The sequence below is a fragment of the Mercenaria mercenaria genome, unplaced genomic scaffold (genome assembly GCF_021730395.1).
Source record: "Mercenaria mercenaria strain notata unplaced genomic scaffold, MADL_Memer_1 contig_3808, whole genome shotgun sequence".
Lineage (NCBI taxonomy): Eukaryota > Metazoa > Mollusca > Bivalvia > Venerida > Veneridae > Mercenaria > Mercenaria mercenaria.
In genome coordinates, this window is record NW_026461984.1 from 75,207 (window position 1) to 89,582 (window position 14,376).

The 14,376-nt window shown below is 36.0% G+C and overlaps 1 protein-coding gene across 1 annotated transcript; it reads right to left on the reverse strand.

Annotated features, from left to right (window-relative positions):
* LOC128553422 (guided entry of tail-anchored proteins factor 1-like) lies at positions 1–11,849 on the reverse strand. Its single transcript, XM_053534566.1, has 5 exons — positions 11,691–11,849; positions 6,772–6,937; positions 6,110–6,177; positions 5,415–5,529; positions 1–4,418 (listed from the first exon to the last, which is right to left on the reverse strand). Exons 1-5 carry the CDS (start codon positions 11,769–11,771, stop codon positions 4,309–4,311), a joined length of 540 nt encoding a protein of 179 aa, XP_053390541.1. The 5' UTR covers positions 11,772–11,849; the 3' UTR covers positions 1–4,308.
* Between the last annotated feature and the right edge of the window lie 2,527 nt (positions 11,850–14,376).

Genomic DNA, 14,376 nt, shown 5'->3' on the forward strand with positions numbered 1-14,376 from the left:
GAACATCATAATAGTTTATTGCACTTTGTGACACAAGCTGACATGGCAATAAGGCAAAGAAATTCTGAACTACTGTTTTATCTTCCTTTTCCATCAAAATGTTTTCTTTAATTCCTCTATAAATATAAGACAATGTCATCCATCTATTACATCATTCTAAAGCACTCCAAAGAACTTTTTTATTATTTTTCTGTTTCAAATTTATCATCAGAAACAATTTAATAAGCTATTTCCATCATAAATTTCAGCCATTCTGCACACCAAAAAGTTTTAAAATTTCAATTTTGACTTATTTTTTGAATGACTGTTATAAAACTTGTTCTTATTAGCATAAAAGCAACTTCCATGCAAACATTATGTAGTATTTTGAAAAACATTTTTTTCACAGGGAAAATTATATTTAATGCCACAAAACCAACATAATTAAAGATATCTTAAAAAATCAAAACGGTAAAACAGCTCATAGAATTTTTTAAACAAGAGGGCCAAGATGGCCCTAGGTCGCTCACCTAAGAAACACACCATAACAGTGTAAAACATGTCTGACCTAGTGATTTCATGGAAACAAATATTCTGACCAATTTTCATTAAGATCGGACCAAAAAATTGGTCTCTTGCGATAAAACAAGCATTTTCTTAGATATGACCTAGTTTTTGACCCTAGATGACCCATGTTCAAACTCGACCTAGATTTTATCAAGGCAATAATTCTGACCAAAATTCATGAAGATCATTTGAAAAATACAGCCTCTATCACATACACAAGTTTTTTCTTTGATTTGACCTAGTGACCTAGTTTTTGACCTCAGATGACCCATATTCAAATTCGACCTAGATTTCATTAAGGCAATCATCCTGACCAAATTTCATAAAAATCAACTGAAAAATAACAGTCTCTATCGCATACACAAGATTTTTCTTTAATTTGACCTAGTGACCTAGTTTTTGACCTCAGATAACCCATATTTTAACTCGACCTAGATTTCATCAAGACAATCACTCTGACCAAATTTCATGAAGATCAATTGAAAAATACATCCTCTATTGCATACACAATGTTTTTCTTCAATTTGACCTAGTGACCTAGTTTTTGATCCCAGATGACCCATTTTCGAACTCGGCCTAGATTTTATCAAGGTAATCATTCTGGCTAAATTTCATGAAGATCAGTTGAAAAATACAGCCTCTATTGCATACACAAGGTTTTTCTTTGATTTGACCTAGTGACCTACTTTTTGACCCCAGATGACCCATTTTCGAACTTGGTCTAAATTTCATCAAGGTAATCATTCTGACCAAAATTCATGAAGATCAATTGAAAAATACAGCCTCTATCGCATACACAAGGTTTTTCCTTTATTTGACCTAGTGACCTAGTTTTTGACCCCAGATGACCCATTTTCGAACTCGGCCTAGACTTCATCAAGGTAATCATTCTGACCAAATTTATGAAGATCAATTGAAAAATACCGCCTCTATCGCATACACAAGGTTTTTCTTCAATTTGACCTAGTGACCTAGTTTTTGGCCCGAGATGACCCATTTTCGAACTCGGCCTAGATTTTATCAAGGTTATCATTCTGACCAATATTCATGAAGAATAATTGAAAACTACAGCCTCTATCGCATACACAAGGTTTTTCTTTGATTTGATCTAGTGACCTAGTTTTTGACCCGAGATGACCGATTTTCGAACTCGGCCTAGATTTCATCAAGGCAATCATTCTGACCAATATTCATGAAGATAAATTGAAAAATACAGCCTCTATCGCATACACAAGGTTTTTCTTTGATTTGACCTAGTGACCTAGTTTTTGATCCGAGATGACCCATTTTCAAACTCGGCCTAGATTTCATCAAGGTTATCATTCTGACCAACATTCATGAAGATTAATTGAAAAATACAGCCTCTATCGCATACACAAGGTTTTTCTTTGATTTGAACTAGTGACCTAGTTTTTGACCTGAGATGACCCATTTTCGAACTCGGCCTAGATTTCATCAAGGTTATCATTCTGACCAATATTCATGAAGATTAATTGAAAAATACAGCCTCTATCGCATACACAAGCTAAATGTTGACAGACGACAGACACCGGACATTGAGCGATCAGAAAAACTCACCTGAGCATTGCTCAGGTGAGCTAAAAATCAGGCAAGCTAAAATAAATAATGTTCTGGCAAAATATGTACATGTACATCAAGCTGATTCTCTGTTATATGTGTTCAATTTATACATATGTTTATCTGTTAATGTGTTCAAGTAAAAACGAAGGCAGTTAGAGCCAAAAATAAATAAAAATGTATAACATAAAACTGCTCATGTCACTGGTTTCATTCTCTTGTCTTCTTAGAAATAGAAATTACAAAAGTGCCATAAACAGAAGCTGCCATTTTTGGAAGAGAATTGTTTTTTAATTTAACAAGAGCTGTCAGTTGACAGTGCTTGATAGTATAATATAAGCTATGAGTAAAACTTTAACATTACAATAAGCATATTCTAAGTCGAAAAGGGGCCACAATTCAGTCAAAATGCTTGACAGAGTTGCCTCCTCCTTTTTACAGACTGGGGTCATGATGGTAAACAAGTATGCAAAATATGAAAGCAATACCTCAATGGACTTTGAAAATATATAGGGTGGTACGCAAACTTTAACATTTGTGTGACGCTCACGCCAATGCCGGGGCGAGTAGGATAGCTCCCCTATTCTTCAGATAGTCAAGCTAAAAATGAGTCCAAAAAACTATATCATTTTACAATAAATATTGAATTTCCTATAAAACATCTCAGTAGAGATCAAAAACACAAGCAACTAGAGCTGCTTTTGAGAAGCGCATGTCTCCCACAACTGCCTATTCATCTAAATAGTAATTCAGTCTTTATATACTGTTTACTCACTACAAATATACCTTTGAAGAGTAAAAAGGCTGATTTTGGGTAATTCAAGGGCCATAATTCTGAAGTGCCTTGGGGGATTTGGCTAGTTAATAAACTTGGCCGAGGAGTTATGATGAAAAATATTTGGTTCAAGTTTGGTGAAGATCGGATGAGAAATGTTCGACTTAAGAGTGCGGACAAAATTTGTGACAGACACACACACACAGAGGAGTAAATCAATATGTCTGAGAGACATAAAAATAAATATAAATAAATCAGAATACAGCTACTGATCAGCTCTAACCCTTACCATGCTGGACACGATTAATTCTGCCTTTGCAACCAGTGTAGATCATGATCAGCCTGCACATCCATGCAGTCCGATCATGATCTGCACTGTTCGCTATTCAGCCAATATCTTTTTGGTAAGCACCTCTTTTTAACAGTTAATGGTACTGTCCGAATTGTAAGATGGACAAGTTCATTACAGAAATTTAGCATGGTAAGGGTTCAACTGAGCATATAGCAAAAAACCTTACCCACTATCATTCACATTTACAGTAGGGGTTTTTACCACAAATTTTAAACTTCAGTTCCAAGATTCCTCACCATGTAACATACTTCAAAGATGGTCATTATATAAGAGACCTATACTGATAAAAACCTAAGACAATTGCTTAATCCTTTACATAAAATCAGTTTTTTCTCCAAAGTGCAGGTAATATAACAACTGGATGAGCCATGGAACTGCAACAAATATGTATGACAGGATGAGTACTTGGTCCTGAATAAAAATACTTATTTACACTGAGTAACAGTTAAATAAAAGCTAAATGACAATAGCAGCCGGAGAACACAATAATCTTGATGAAAGAAAAACTATTTGTTTAGATTAAAAATATTACAGTACAAAACTCCGTAAAATGAATGCCCTTGTGAAAACATTTCTAACCTACGCTTCTTAATGTCATGTTAAGATCATTCTAATACCCTGACCAGTCCAGAATCCAAAAATTAATCACAGGCTAAAATCGTGCTAAAGTGAATCGGTAAATCTTATAAATACAAAACTTCTAGTGGCACAGTACATAAAATACTGGTACTTCTTTACCTTTAACCTGCTGGTGGCAAGTGATTCTACCTTTGCAACCAGTGCAGAACAAGATCAGTCTGCACATCCGTGCAGGCTGGTCATGATCTGCACTGTTCGCTATTCAGTCACTTAATTTTCAGTGACCACCCCTTCAATTAATAAACGGTTCTGCCCAAACTGAATGATGGACCAGTACATTTTAAAAAGTTAGCATAGTAAAGGTTAAAACACTATCATTTCATCTCCTAGCAGCAGTATCCTAACATTCTGATTACTGGTTTCCACTATTCTGGGTGATACATTATAACTGAACTTGTTTTGCTACGAACACAAGGTATCATGAATCCACTTTGAGTTCTTGTGCCGATGGCTGAACGTTGATGAAATTCTTCAGCCTGTACACAACTGAACTGCACACAAGTATCCAACATGTGACACCTATACCACCTGAAAGAAAATGAACTAATTTAGAACCTAGCCAGTGACACATGTTTATTTACCTGCAAATCTACAGCTAACATTGTTTTGTGAACTTCTACAGACACACAACTGTAGTTTGTAGGCCGTTCCTTCAGAAGATTAAGAATTCAACTCAACATTTGTTATAACTGCAAAACTGTAAAATCATTTAACCCTTAGCCTGCTGCAGGCGAGTTTAACAGCCTTTGCAAACAGCTTGGAACCAGATCAGACGCCGACTAAATCGGCGTCTGATCAGGTTCCAAGCTGTTTGCTACTCTGACAATATTTCCTCCAATTTTGGAGCAAATTGAATGAACTTTACAATTTTAGCAGACGACATTTCCAGCAGACGACAATTTATCTAGCATGCTAAAGGTTAATTTCTTAGTGCTGGTGACAGGTCGAAACAGCTATTTCGCCAGGACTTAAGGTAGCGGTTTTGAAATATTACTGATAATACAAATGTGAATTTTTATTTTTGTTGGGATTTAATTTTGTTGATTGACACATGAAAATTAACTATTTAATAATTTAACAACAGTGATTAAAAACCTGGTTGTCTCTCCAGGTTAATTTACACTGTAAACTGAAAGTGAAAACTGTGGTAGTCTTAGCACATATTCAACTGTACTGCAAAAGTGGACTGTGGTAAAAACATATTGACATATACATTTTCACCAAATATCCTAAATTTAATACTCCTTATAAAGTACAGAAGTAATAAAATGCCCTTCGGTGAAATTTTATCCCAAATGCTGTGTACATGACAATTTCAAAATTTTTCACCTCAACTTCATTTGAGAACTTCCATTCTGACACATTTAATTCAACACCATAATTATGTTCATATGAAATTTTTTATCTTATTCAGGTGTGATTATTTATGTTAATTACATGTACCATATTTTAATCTAAATTAAACAGTAAACAAACATGAACTTAAAATGTAATAAATAAACAAGTGACAGAAACGAGATATACCTGGTACTCCTGTAGGAAATGCTATCAATCTGTTAACAGGGTAAAACCATTGTTCTGGCAGCATGTACAGTGGATCATTCTTGTAGAAAATGATCACAGAAATCATTACAATGCCCTAAAAACGCACAATTCTTGAATTAATACTATAGAAATATTCAGTGTCTTCTCACAGCTTAACTGTACAAACCTGCCCAGAAAATTAATTGTATTTTCATACGAACAAAACAAAGACATGGCAAATTTGTCAACCATTGCTTTTAAACATGTTACCATTCAAAGCAAAAAACAAATTTTTGACACAAAATATACTGACATTAAAAGTATCAGAAGAGAAGTTACTAAGGACCAAAGACTATGCCTTTCTTTGAATTTAACATTAAATTGACAAACTGGCATACTACTAAACTGTGCTGCAGTTGATCAATCATAACAGCTGAAATCACATTTGAGCCGCGCCATGAAAAAACCAACATAGTGGGTTTGCGACCAGCATGGATGCAGACCAGCCTGCGCATCCGCACAGTCTGGCCAAGATCCATGCTGTTCGCTAACAGTTTCTCTAATTGCAATAGGCTTTGAAAGCGAACAGCATGGATCCTGACCAGACTGCGTGAATGCGCAGGCTGGTCTGGATCCATGCTGGTCGCAAACCCACTATGTTGGTTTTCTTATGGCACGGCTCATTTAAAACTTACATGTAATACATTGATTACCATCTTCACACCCATTGAGAACATTGTAATCTTCTGAGATCTTGAAGACCCTGAAATATTATAGATAAACTTCTGAATAATCTCGACATAAAAGTCTGCAATGGCTTTTACACATCTTGCATCCTGTATGTATTTATGTAAATTGTAATGTGTGCACTGAAACCTTATTCAGCTTTATCATTAATTACACATATTAATAAAATGTACAAATCTGTCTTAATTAATAGTGAGTGCACCAACTACAACAAAGAAAAATTTGGTGAATAAATTTAGAACTGTAAAATGACAGACGATTGTGAATGTGAAAAAAACCTACAGAGATTTGTTCTTCCTGTGTTCATGAGGTAGGTGTGTACAGGAGGTAGATGGGGAATGTAATGCAGGAGTGAAGGTGCACAAAGTAACAATGATTGAAGAGGAAGGAACATGAAATTGTTTTGTTACTTTTTCCAGGTGAGGGGAAGGGTATGTAACAAAGAATATTAAACAGTAAGATTACGTAAGTGTAAAAAAATATATGAAAAAGGAAGATATGTAGAAGTGGAGAAGCTTGCTACAAAACTTGAACCAATACTCCTTCAAACTCTGACCCAAGTGACAAGTGTTCATTCTCTGAACAGTCATGCTCAAAATTCTATTCCTACCCATCTTTTTCACTTGGTCCACTAGTCTGTCTATCTTCCTCTGTAGTTTCATATACTTGGCAAACTCATCTGTCATACTGACCGCACCTTGCTCTGCCTTCAGATCTCTCACCTGCTGTCTCAGGTTCAACTCCTCATCTGTCAGGTGTATAAAATATCCACCAATCTGTAATATTAAAGTGAGTAGTATATTCTTCAATCTCTGAACTTTTAATGAAATATTTTTTTTTAAATTGAAAATGCCATTTGGATATGTATGTGATTTCTCTTCAGCTTAAAAAAAACTCTTTTTTTTTCAATGTAATAACTAATTCAAAAAATAAGTCTCAAGATATGGTGAGGCTTTATTACAAAACTGAAGTACAACATGTCATAAACTAGAAAATGCTTTTGTAAAAAAGCGCATGTCTCCCCCAATGCAAAGTCCTATAGGCAAGAAGTCAATAGGGGTCAGGAGCGAAAGTCAAAGAGACACTGATGGTTGGCTGCAATAGGGGTCATCTACTCTGCATGTCCAATCATCCTATTAAGTTTCAACATTGTAGGTCAAGTGGTTCTCAAGTTATTTCCAAAAAATGATTTTACATGAACAGGCCACTGTGACCTTGACCTTTAACAGACTGACCCCAAAATCAATAGGGGTCATCTACTCTGCATGTTCAATCATCCTATGAAGTTTCAACATTCTGGGTCAAGTGGTTCTCAAGTTATTGATCGGAACTGGTTATCAATGTTCAGGCCCCTGTGACCTTGACCTTTAAAGGAGTGACCCCAAACACAATAGGGGTCATTTACTCTGCATGAACAATCATCCTATGAAGTTTCAACATTCTGGGTCGAGAGGTTCTCAAGTTATTGATTGGAAATGGTTTTCCATGTTCAGGCCCCTGTGGCCTTGACCTTTAATAGAGTGACCCTAAAATTGCTAGGGGTCATCTACTCTGCATGACCAATCATCCTATGAAATTTCATCAATCTGGGTCAAGTGGTTCTCAAGTTACTGACCAGAAATGGTTTTCAATGTTCAGGCCCCTGTGACCTTCACCTTTCACAGAGTGACCCCAAAATCGTTAGGGGTCATCTACTCTGCATGATCAATCATCCTATTAAGTTTCAACATTCTGGGTCAAGTGGTTCTCAAATTACTGACCGGAAATGGTTTTCAATGTTCAGGCCCCTGTGACCTTGACCTTTCACAGAGTGACCCCAAAATCGTTAGGGGTCATCTACTCTGCATGACCAATCATCCTATGAAGTTTCAACATTCTGGGTCAAGTGGTTCTCTAGTTATTGATCGGAAATGGTTTTCCATGTTCAGGCCCCTGTGACCTTGACCTTTGATGGAGTGACCCCAAAATCGATAGGGGTCATCTACTCTTCATGACCAATCGTCCTATGAAGTTTCAACATTCTGGGTCAAGTGGTTCTCTAGTTATTGATCGGAAATGGTTTTCCATGTTCAGGCCCCTGTGACCTTGACCTTTGATGGAGTGACCCCAAAATCAATAGGGGCCATCTACTCTTCATGACCAATCATCCTATGAAGTTTCAACATTTTGGGTCAAGTGGTTCTCTAGTTATTGATCGGAAATGGTTTTCAATGTTCAGGCCCCTGTGACCTTGACCCTTGACCGAGTGACCCCAAAATCAATCGGGGTCATCTACTCTTCATGGCCAATCATCCTATGAAGTTTCAACATTTTGGGTCAAGTGGTTCTCTAGTTATTGATCGGAAATGGTTTTCAATGTTCAGGCCCCTGTGACCTTGACCTTTGATGGAGTGACCCCAAAAACAATAGGGGTAGTCTACTCCACCAGCCCTACAACCCTATGAAGTTTGAAGGTTCTAGGTCAAATGGTTCTCCAGTTATTGCTCGGAAATGAAGTGTGACGTACGGACGGACGGACAGGGCAAAAACAATATGTCTCCTGGGAGAGACATAATTATTCATAAAACTGAGTCAAGAATTTGACACTTTGCTGTGTCATATTTCCTAGGTTGCCTGAATAAAAGACAATGACTCAGAATGAGAGTCTTACAACTCTTTTGACTATAATGTACTATAGAGTTTAAAAAGAGCTGTCTAATGATTATGAAAACGTGTTCAGTTACCTGGAAATATTATTACAAATCTACATCTGCTGAAATACTAACTACATACAAAAGATTAACAATAAAAAGATGTTTGTCCATAGCAGGGCGTCCGGTAGGTTCTGAAACTCAAGTGTCATTGACTCTTCAGCCTAAATTTTCAAGGATCAAAATCAGATTTTCAAAAGTCAGGATCATCTTTTCAGGGGTCAAGCTATTCTGTTATAAATGCAACTTTCAGACTTTAACAGGGCTTTTCATCCTTATATAGCAGAGGCCTATATTCGGCCACTGCCAAATCCAAAAAGATACTATTTTTTCCCAACTGTGGCAGAGATATTTCCCTAAATGCAAAGTAAGATTTCCCAAAATCATGCCAACAGATGGTTAAGATTTTGTTTACATTTTAGTATTTCCAGAGGAAGCGTTTGTCTGATATCTATTTTTTGTTGCACTTTATTACCAGTCTTATCCGTTATATTCCATTGCCTGGATTTTAGTCAGTGTTTCTGGGGAGATAAATTTAGCTTGTCTTTCAGTGGTTAATTTCATTTCATTATTTTTCCCAAAATGGACAATTATCGCGCATAAATTTCCAATTTGAAAGGCCACGGCCTCTTCCCAATTTCCTGATGAAAAGACCTGCTTTATCTAAAACAAGTGCATTAGTAAATAGATTTTTTTAAGCAATTCATATTTCAAGTTATCCTATTTTGCATATTGCAGTGGGTGGGGATTGGATTGAATTTCGGATGCGCCCTGCTGTAAATAGCTAGCTGGAGCACTGTTGGTGCCTTTGCACGTTTTATTTTCGAAAAATGCTTCAAAATAAGAACTGCTTTTGCAACAGTTGTCATATTTTTCTTAAATGCAGACTTTTTACTTAGATTGCACTAGAAAATCTCATAAGAAATGATACAGATGTCCGAAAATCACAGTCAATAAAACAGGTGACAAATATGAAAAACGAATTTAAGCATTGAATTCTTGATAAAATACCTGTTTTAAATTTCATTTGTTTCATCATACCTATTCAATACTTATAATTTCTGCCTGTTTAAAGCATTTTATTTGGGCTAATGATAACAAATTTGCTACAGATCGTAACGGCCGACAAACTCATATATTCGTATCAAGCACACAAAACAATGATTTTAATTATCCAACTTGTTGTTCAGTAATGAGATAAGATAAGTTTTATTTTAAGTCGGCAGGACATATAACGTAACAAGTGGTACAAGCACGATAATGCGTAGTCCAAATAATTGTACTCGAGAGTTGAATATCGTTATATATTTTTGACTTGTCAATATCCGCCTCCGAGGTAGACAACATAAAATATCAAATCAGTCTACCTGAGGTCTCATTATTTAGACTAGATAATACGCTGCTCTTTATCAATTAAGTTCTACACACTGATCAATAAACACATGCATCTTTGCTAACAACGGGCATTATTGTACTATGTACAAACCACAAGAAAATTTACTTGACTCGAGAATATGAGAAAACGGCATATCCCAGACTCACCAGTTTCGACGCACATAACAAGCAACATGGCCGCGCTTTTTCATTCAGTAACAATACGTGACTCTATTAGATGTTGCATGTGCACTAACCTTTTATGCACTGAATTATACCAATAACATCTTATTCTAAACAACTGACTGCCAGAAATCAAAAGGTAAACAACAACTAGTGTGGTCGGCCATACTTTTTTCTAACACACCTATTTCGACGCATCTTACATGATACTTGTTACGAAGCTTTTGATTGGCTTAATATTTGTGCAATCACTGTAAGTAATGTGCTACACCATAACTGTCATGGATGCTGCAATAAAACTTGACACAAAAGCAGATGCAAGTTGATAATCAATATTAAGGCCAAAGGATATAAATAAATCTGAAAACATTTTAACATTCATGAACATAAGGGGCTAAGAACATAAATAGTCACTCTGCTTTTTTAATACACACTGTCTGATGTTTTTTCTTTCATTTTTCTGGACTGCAGTGTTTACAGAGGAATTTGGCACATTTTGTGTTATACAAAACTTTAGATGAACCCAGTGTTCGCAGCCTACTTGACAAGAGAAAAAAAAAATGAAGTGTGTAGTAATGGTCGCATTGATATATAATGCGTACACCTTCCAAAACAGTGCATAAAATAGTGCGACTACATATGTCACATGGCAGTGATGTGACCTTGATAGCACCAAAGTCGGCTGCAGACGTACAACAAAATTTCCAGTAACTTTTTTAATCTAAGCTTCCACAGGGAAAGTTTTAAAATGGATGAAAATTTGCATTAGTAGAAACATTAAAAATCATGTATAGGATAAATGTAAGTTGATAAATATATATCTTCAAATCCTGAACTTTCCAACTTTTTTATCGGTAAAAGTAACCATGATGTTTTCTGTCATTACACCGAGTAACTACGTCATCGGAAACCCCAAGTTAATCGAGAACGAGGTCAAAACAAAAATGGCGTCGAAATAGGTGTGCGTAAAATTACGTGGTGCGACGATATGGTAGCCAGAACTGCAGAGAGGATCTAGATATTTGGTCCCGAGATGCTGAGATGAAATTATACAAATTGCTTGGAATATAAAACTTCTGCAAGTTTCACTGCCATATATTTTGCTTCCCCGAATGTCTCATAACTTTCATCATATTATAATTATAGGCTAATTTATATAATTTTTTTTAAATGTCAGTAGCCAAATGTTACGCATATCCGAAAACACTGCTACATTAACACAGACTTTCAAAACGCATTGTATATTTATTGCATAATTACCACTGCAATGTTGTATACTTACACTTCTTGATATTTTTGACGAATATGAAGGCAGATATGAGAAAAATATAACCAAAAGGAGAATAAAAATCATCATAAACATTTTGGAGTCTCCCTACGACGACGTGTGAGATGTTCCAAATGCAATTTGGATATAATCCGTCCTCTGTTACGGTACAGACTACTTAGTCTACTCGGACTAAAATGCGATCCACTCTAAACGTTTTACACCTGATGACAAGTTATGTTTGTAACCTTTAAGCATCTGTGCATATTAAACAACCATAGGATCCATCGTTTTCTTTTTTTTTCACGCGATAAACACAATTTAAGTATGTCGTATATTAACTCGAGATGCTATTTTTTGCCGAGAAAATATCACACCCTGTAAACGACTAAAACAGCATTTTAAAGTGACTGATTTGCTTTGAAGGTATATATATTTACATTTTATTGGGAGCTAAACATGATTTGTTTCTGTATATAATGTGTTAGTCTGATGACAGGTAGAATTATAGTAAAAAAACTCGATTGATCACTTTAATATTTTGTCCAGAAATTGTACAATGTCGGCGTCAAAAGTACTTATTTTCTTGCTCGAAGAATGACTTACATGTAAATTGCACTGTTTCGTGGATAAAGAAACAATACTGGTTTAGTAAAATAAAATAAAATCATTGATAAATTCTCCAATTTGTTTATAACCGTAAATTAAAGAAGAGTCGGTGTTATTTCCTGACTGTATGGACGCTTGCTTAATTACTGTACAAGTGCTTGCGAGTTTGGTAAAAAGACTGTATGCCTGTTTGTGAGTGACTTCTTTATAAAATATCGGCGTTTCCTATGTCCTATGCTCCTGTAGTATTTCTGCATATTTAGAACCCGCAAACAATGTTTGAAGGAGGGTGGTATAAAGCAGTCACCATGCGGTCTGTCTGTTCGGTCTGTTTGTATATGTGTCCTCATATATTTTGTCATGCAATTACTTCGATGCTATTGCACCTACCTCTCTCAAAGTTTACATACAAACCTCGGTCATATGTAGTTAATGCCCATCTTATTATTTTCTTTTTTCTTTTTAAAGTGACACTTAAAGGTGAAACATGGTCTGTTTTTCATGTCAGTGCCATAACATTAACGGATTTTGAAATAACTTGGCACAAATGTTCACTATAATGAGACCGTAATGCGACGATGTGTCGCATACAATACTATATTTTCTAGAATTTCAAACCATTCAAACCAATATAAAATCGCGACTGCAATTAATAAGGTGTGAAAATATTAAGAGTAAACAGGGTGATTTGGAGTGAAACGGCGCCAGATTGAACCCACTAATCCTTTGTGGATCGCTTGCTTGGCAGCGTCGCGCAGTAAACAGCTCTATTTTAGTTTTGTCTTTGGGAGATGCAGATATTGTCCTCTGTCGAGAGGTTGTTACTCTATAGAGGTTAAATTTCAGCTATGGGAAATTTTGATGATGCTGTTGTGAAGAGGTTTTTGCTGTACAGAGGGCCGCTCTGTAGAGGTTGCACTGTATTTGCCATAAACACATGAACTTTAATATGAAACTTGTCTCATTTTACTGAAAATACATTCTGCGAATGAAATAAGTCCCCATTTTACAAGCAGAAGTTCCATTACAGGAAAAATGAGAGTTTATTACCTCACCTGAGCAAGGTTCAAGGTGAGCTTTTCTGATTACCCTGTGTCCGTCGTTGTCGTCCGTTGCCAACAATTTGACTGTTAACACTGAGAGGTCATACTTTTTGTCCAATCTTAATGAAACTTAGTCAGAATGTTACCCACAATAGCATCTTGGACGAGTTTGATATTGGGTCATTTGAGCTCAAAAACTAGGTCACCAGGTCAAATCAAAGGAAAATGTTGTTAACAGTCTAAAGATCACAGTTTGGTCCAATCTAAATGTAACTTAGTCTGAGTATTACCCTCAATAAAATCTCGGACTAGTTCGACATTGGGTCATCTGGGTTCAAAAACTAGGTCACCAGGTCAAATCAAAGGAAAACCAAGTTAACACTCTAGAGACCACATTTATGACCATTTATTAATGAAACATTTTTCAAAATGTGTTTTTAGTTATATTTAGGTCGAGTTCAAATCTGGGTCAGATGGATCAAAAACTTGGACACCAAGTCAAATCAAAGGAAAAGCAAGTGAACACTCTAGAGGTCACATGTATGACAATATCGTAATGAGACCTAATATTAATCTTGATAATCTATAGGCGACTTTAAATCTGAGTCAAGTGGGGTCAAAAACTAGGTCACCAGAAAAAATCAAAGGAAAAGCCTGTTAACTCTGTATCGGTCATAAATATGGCAATATGTCTAATGCCTACCCACGACTACCCACTGTGATTTGATAATCATTTCTCGTACATTTATACTTACAAAATAACATACAGCTTTCGATATAAATGTTGGAATTTGCCGATCATACTGAAACAAAGACGAGGTAAAACTTACGTCATTTTTGAGACAGAGAGTGTCTTATGAAACTCACAGTCCTTCTGACAGCTGGCGGGCTCGACATGTTGCTAGTAGGCATCTAGTTTTTTTAATTTTTATAATTTTGTTGCAGACGGACAGACAGACGGGGGTCAACCTATAGCCCTCTCCTGTCTCATCTCATCGATATTTTGAAATCGTAAGGTAACATTTCTTCGTGTGATTTCCATAGAGAAT

Excerpts from the sequence above, each read along its gene's own strand:
- LOC128553422 (XM_053534566.1), bottom strand. The coding sequence starts at position 11,771 with ATGTTTATGATGATTTTTATTCTCCTTTTGGTTATATTTTTCTCATAT. Across the intron at positions 6,938-11,690 it reads CGTCAAAAATATCAAGAAGT|ATTGGTGGATATTTTATACA; the intron begins GTAAGTATACAA and ends TTAATATTACAG. Across the intron at positions 5,530-6,109 it reads TGGTAATCAATGTATTACAT|GGCATTGTAATGATTTCTGT; the intron begins GTAAGTTTTAAA and ends GTGCGTTTTTAG.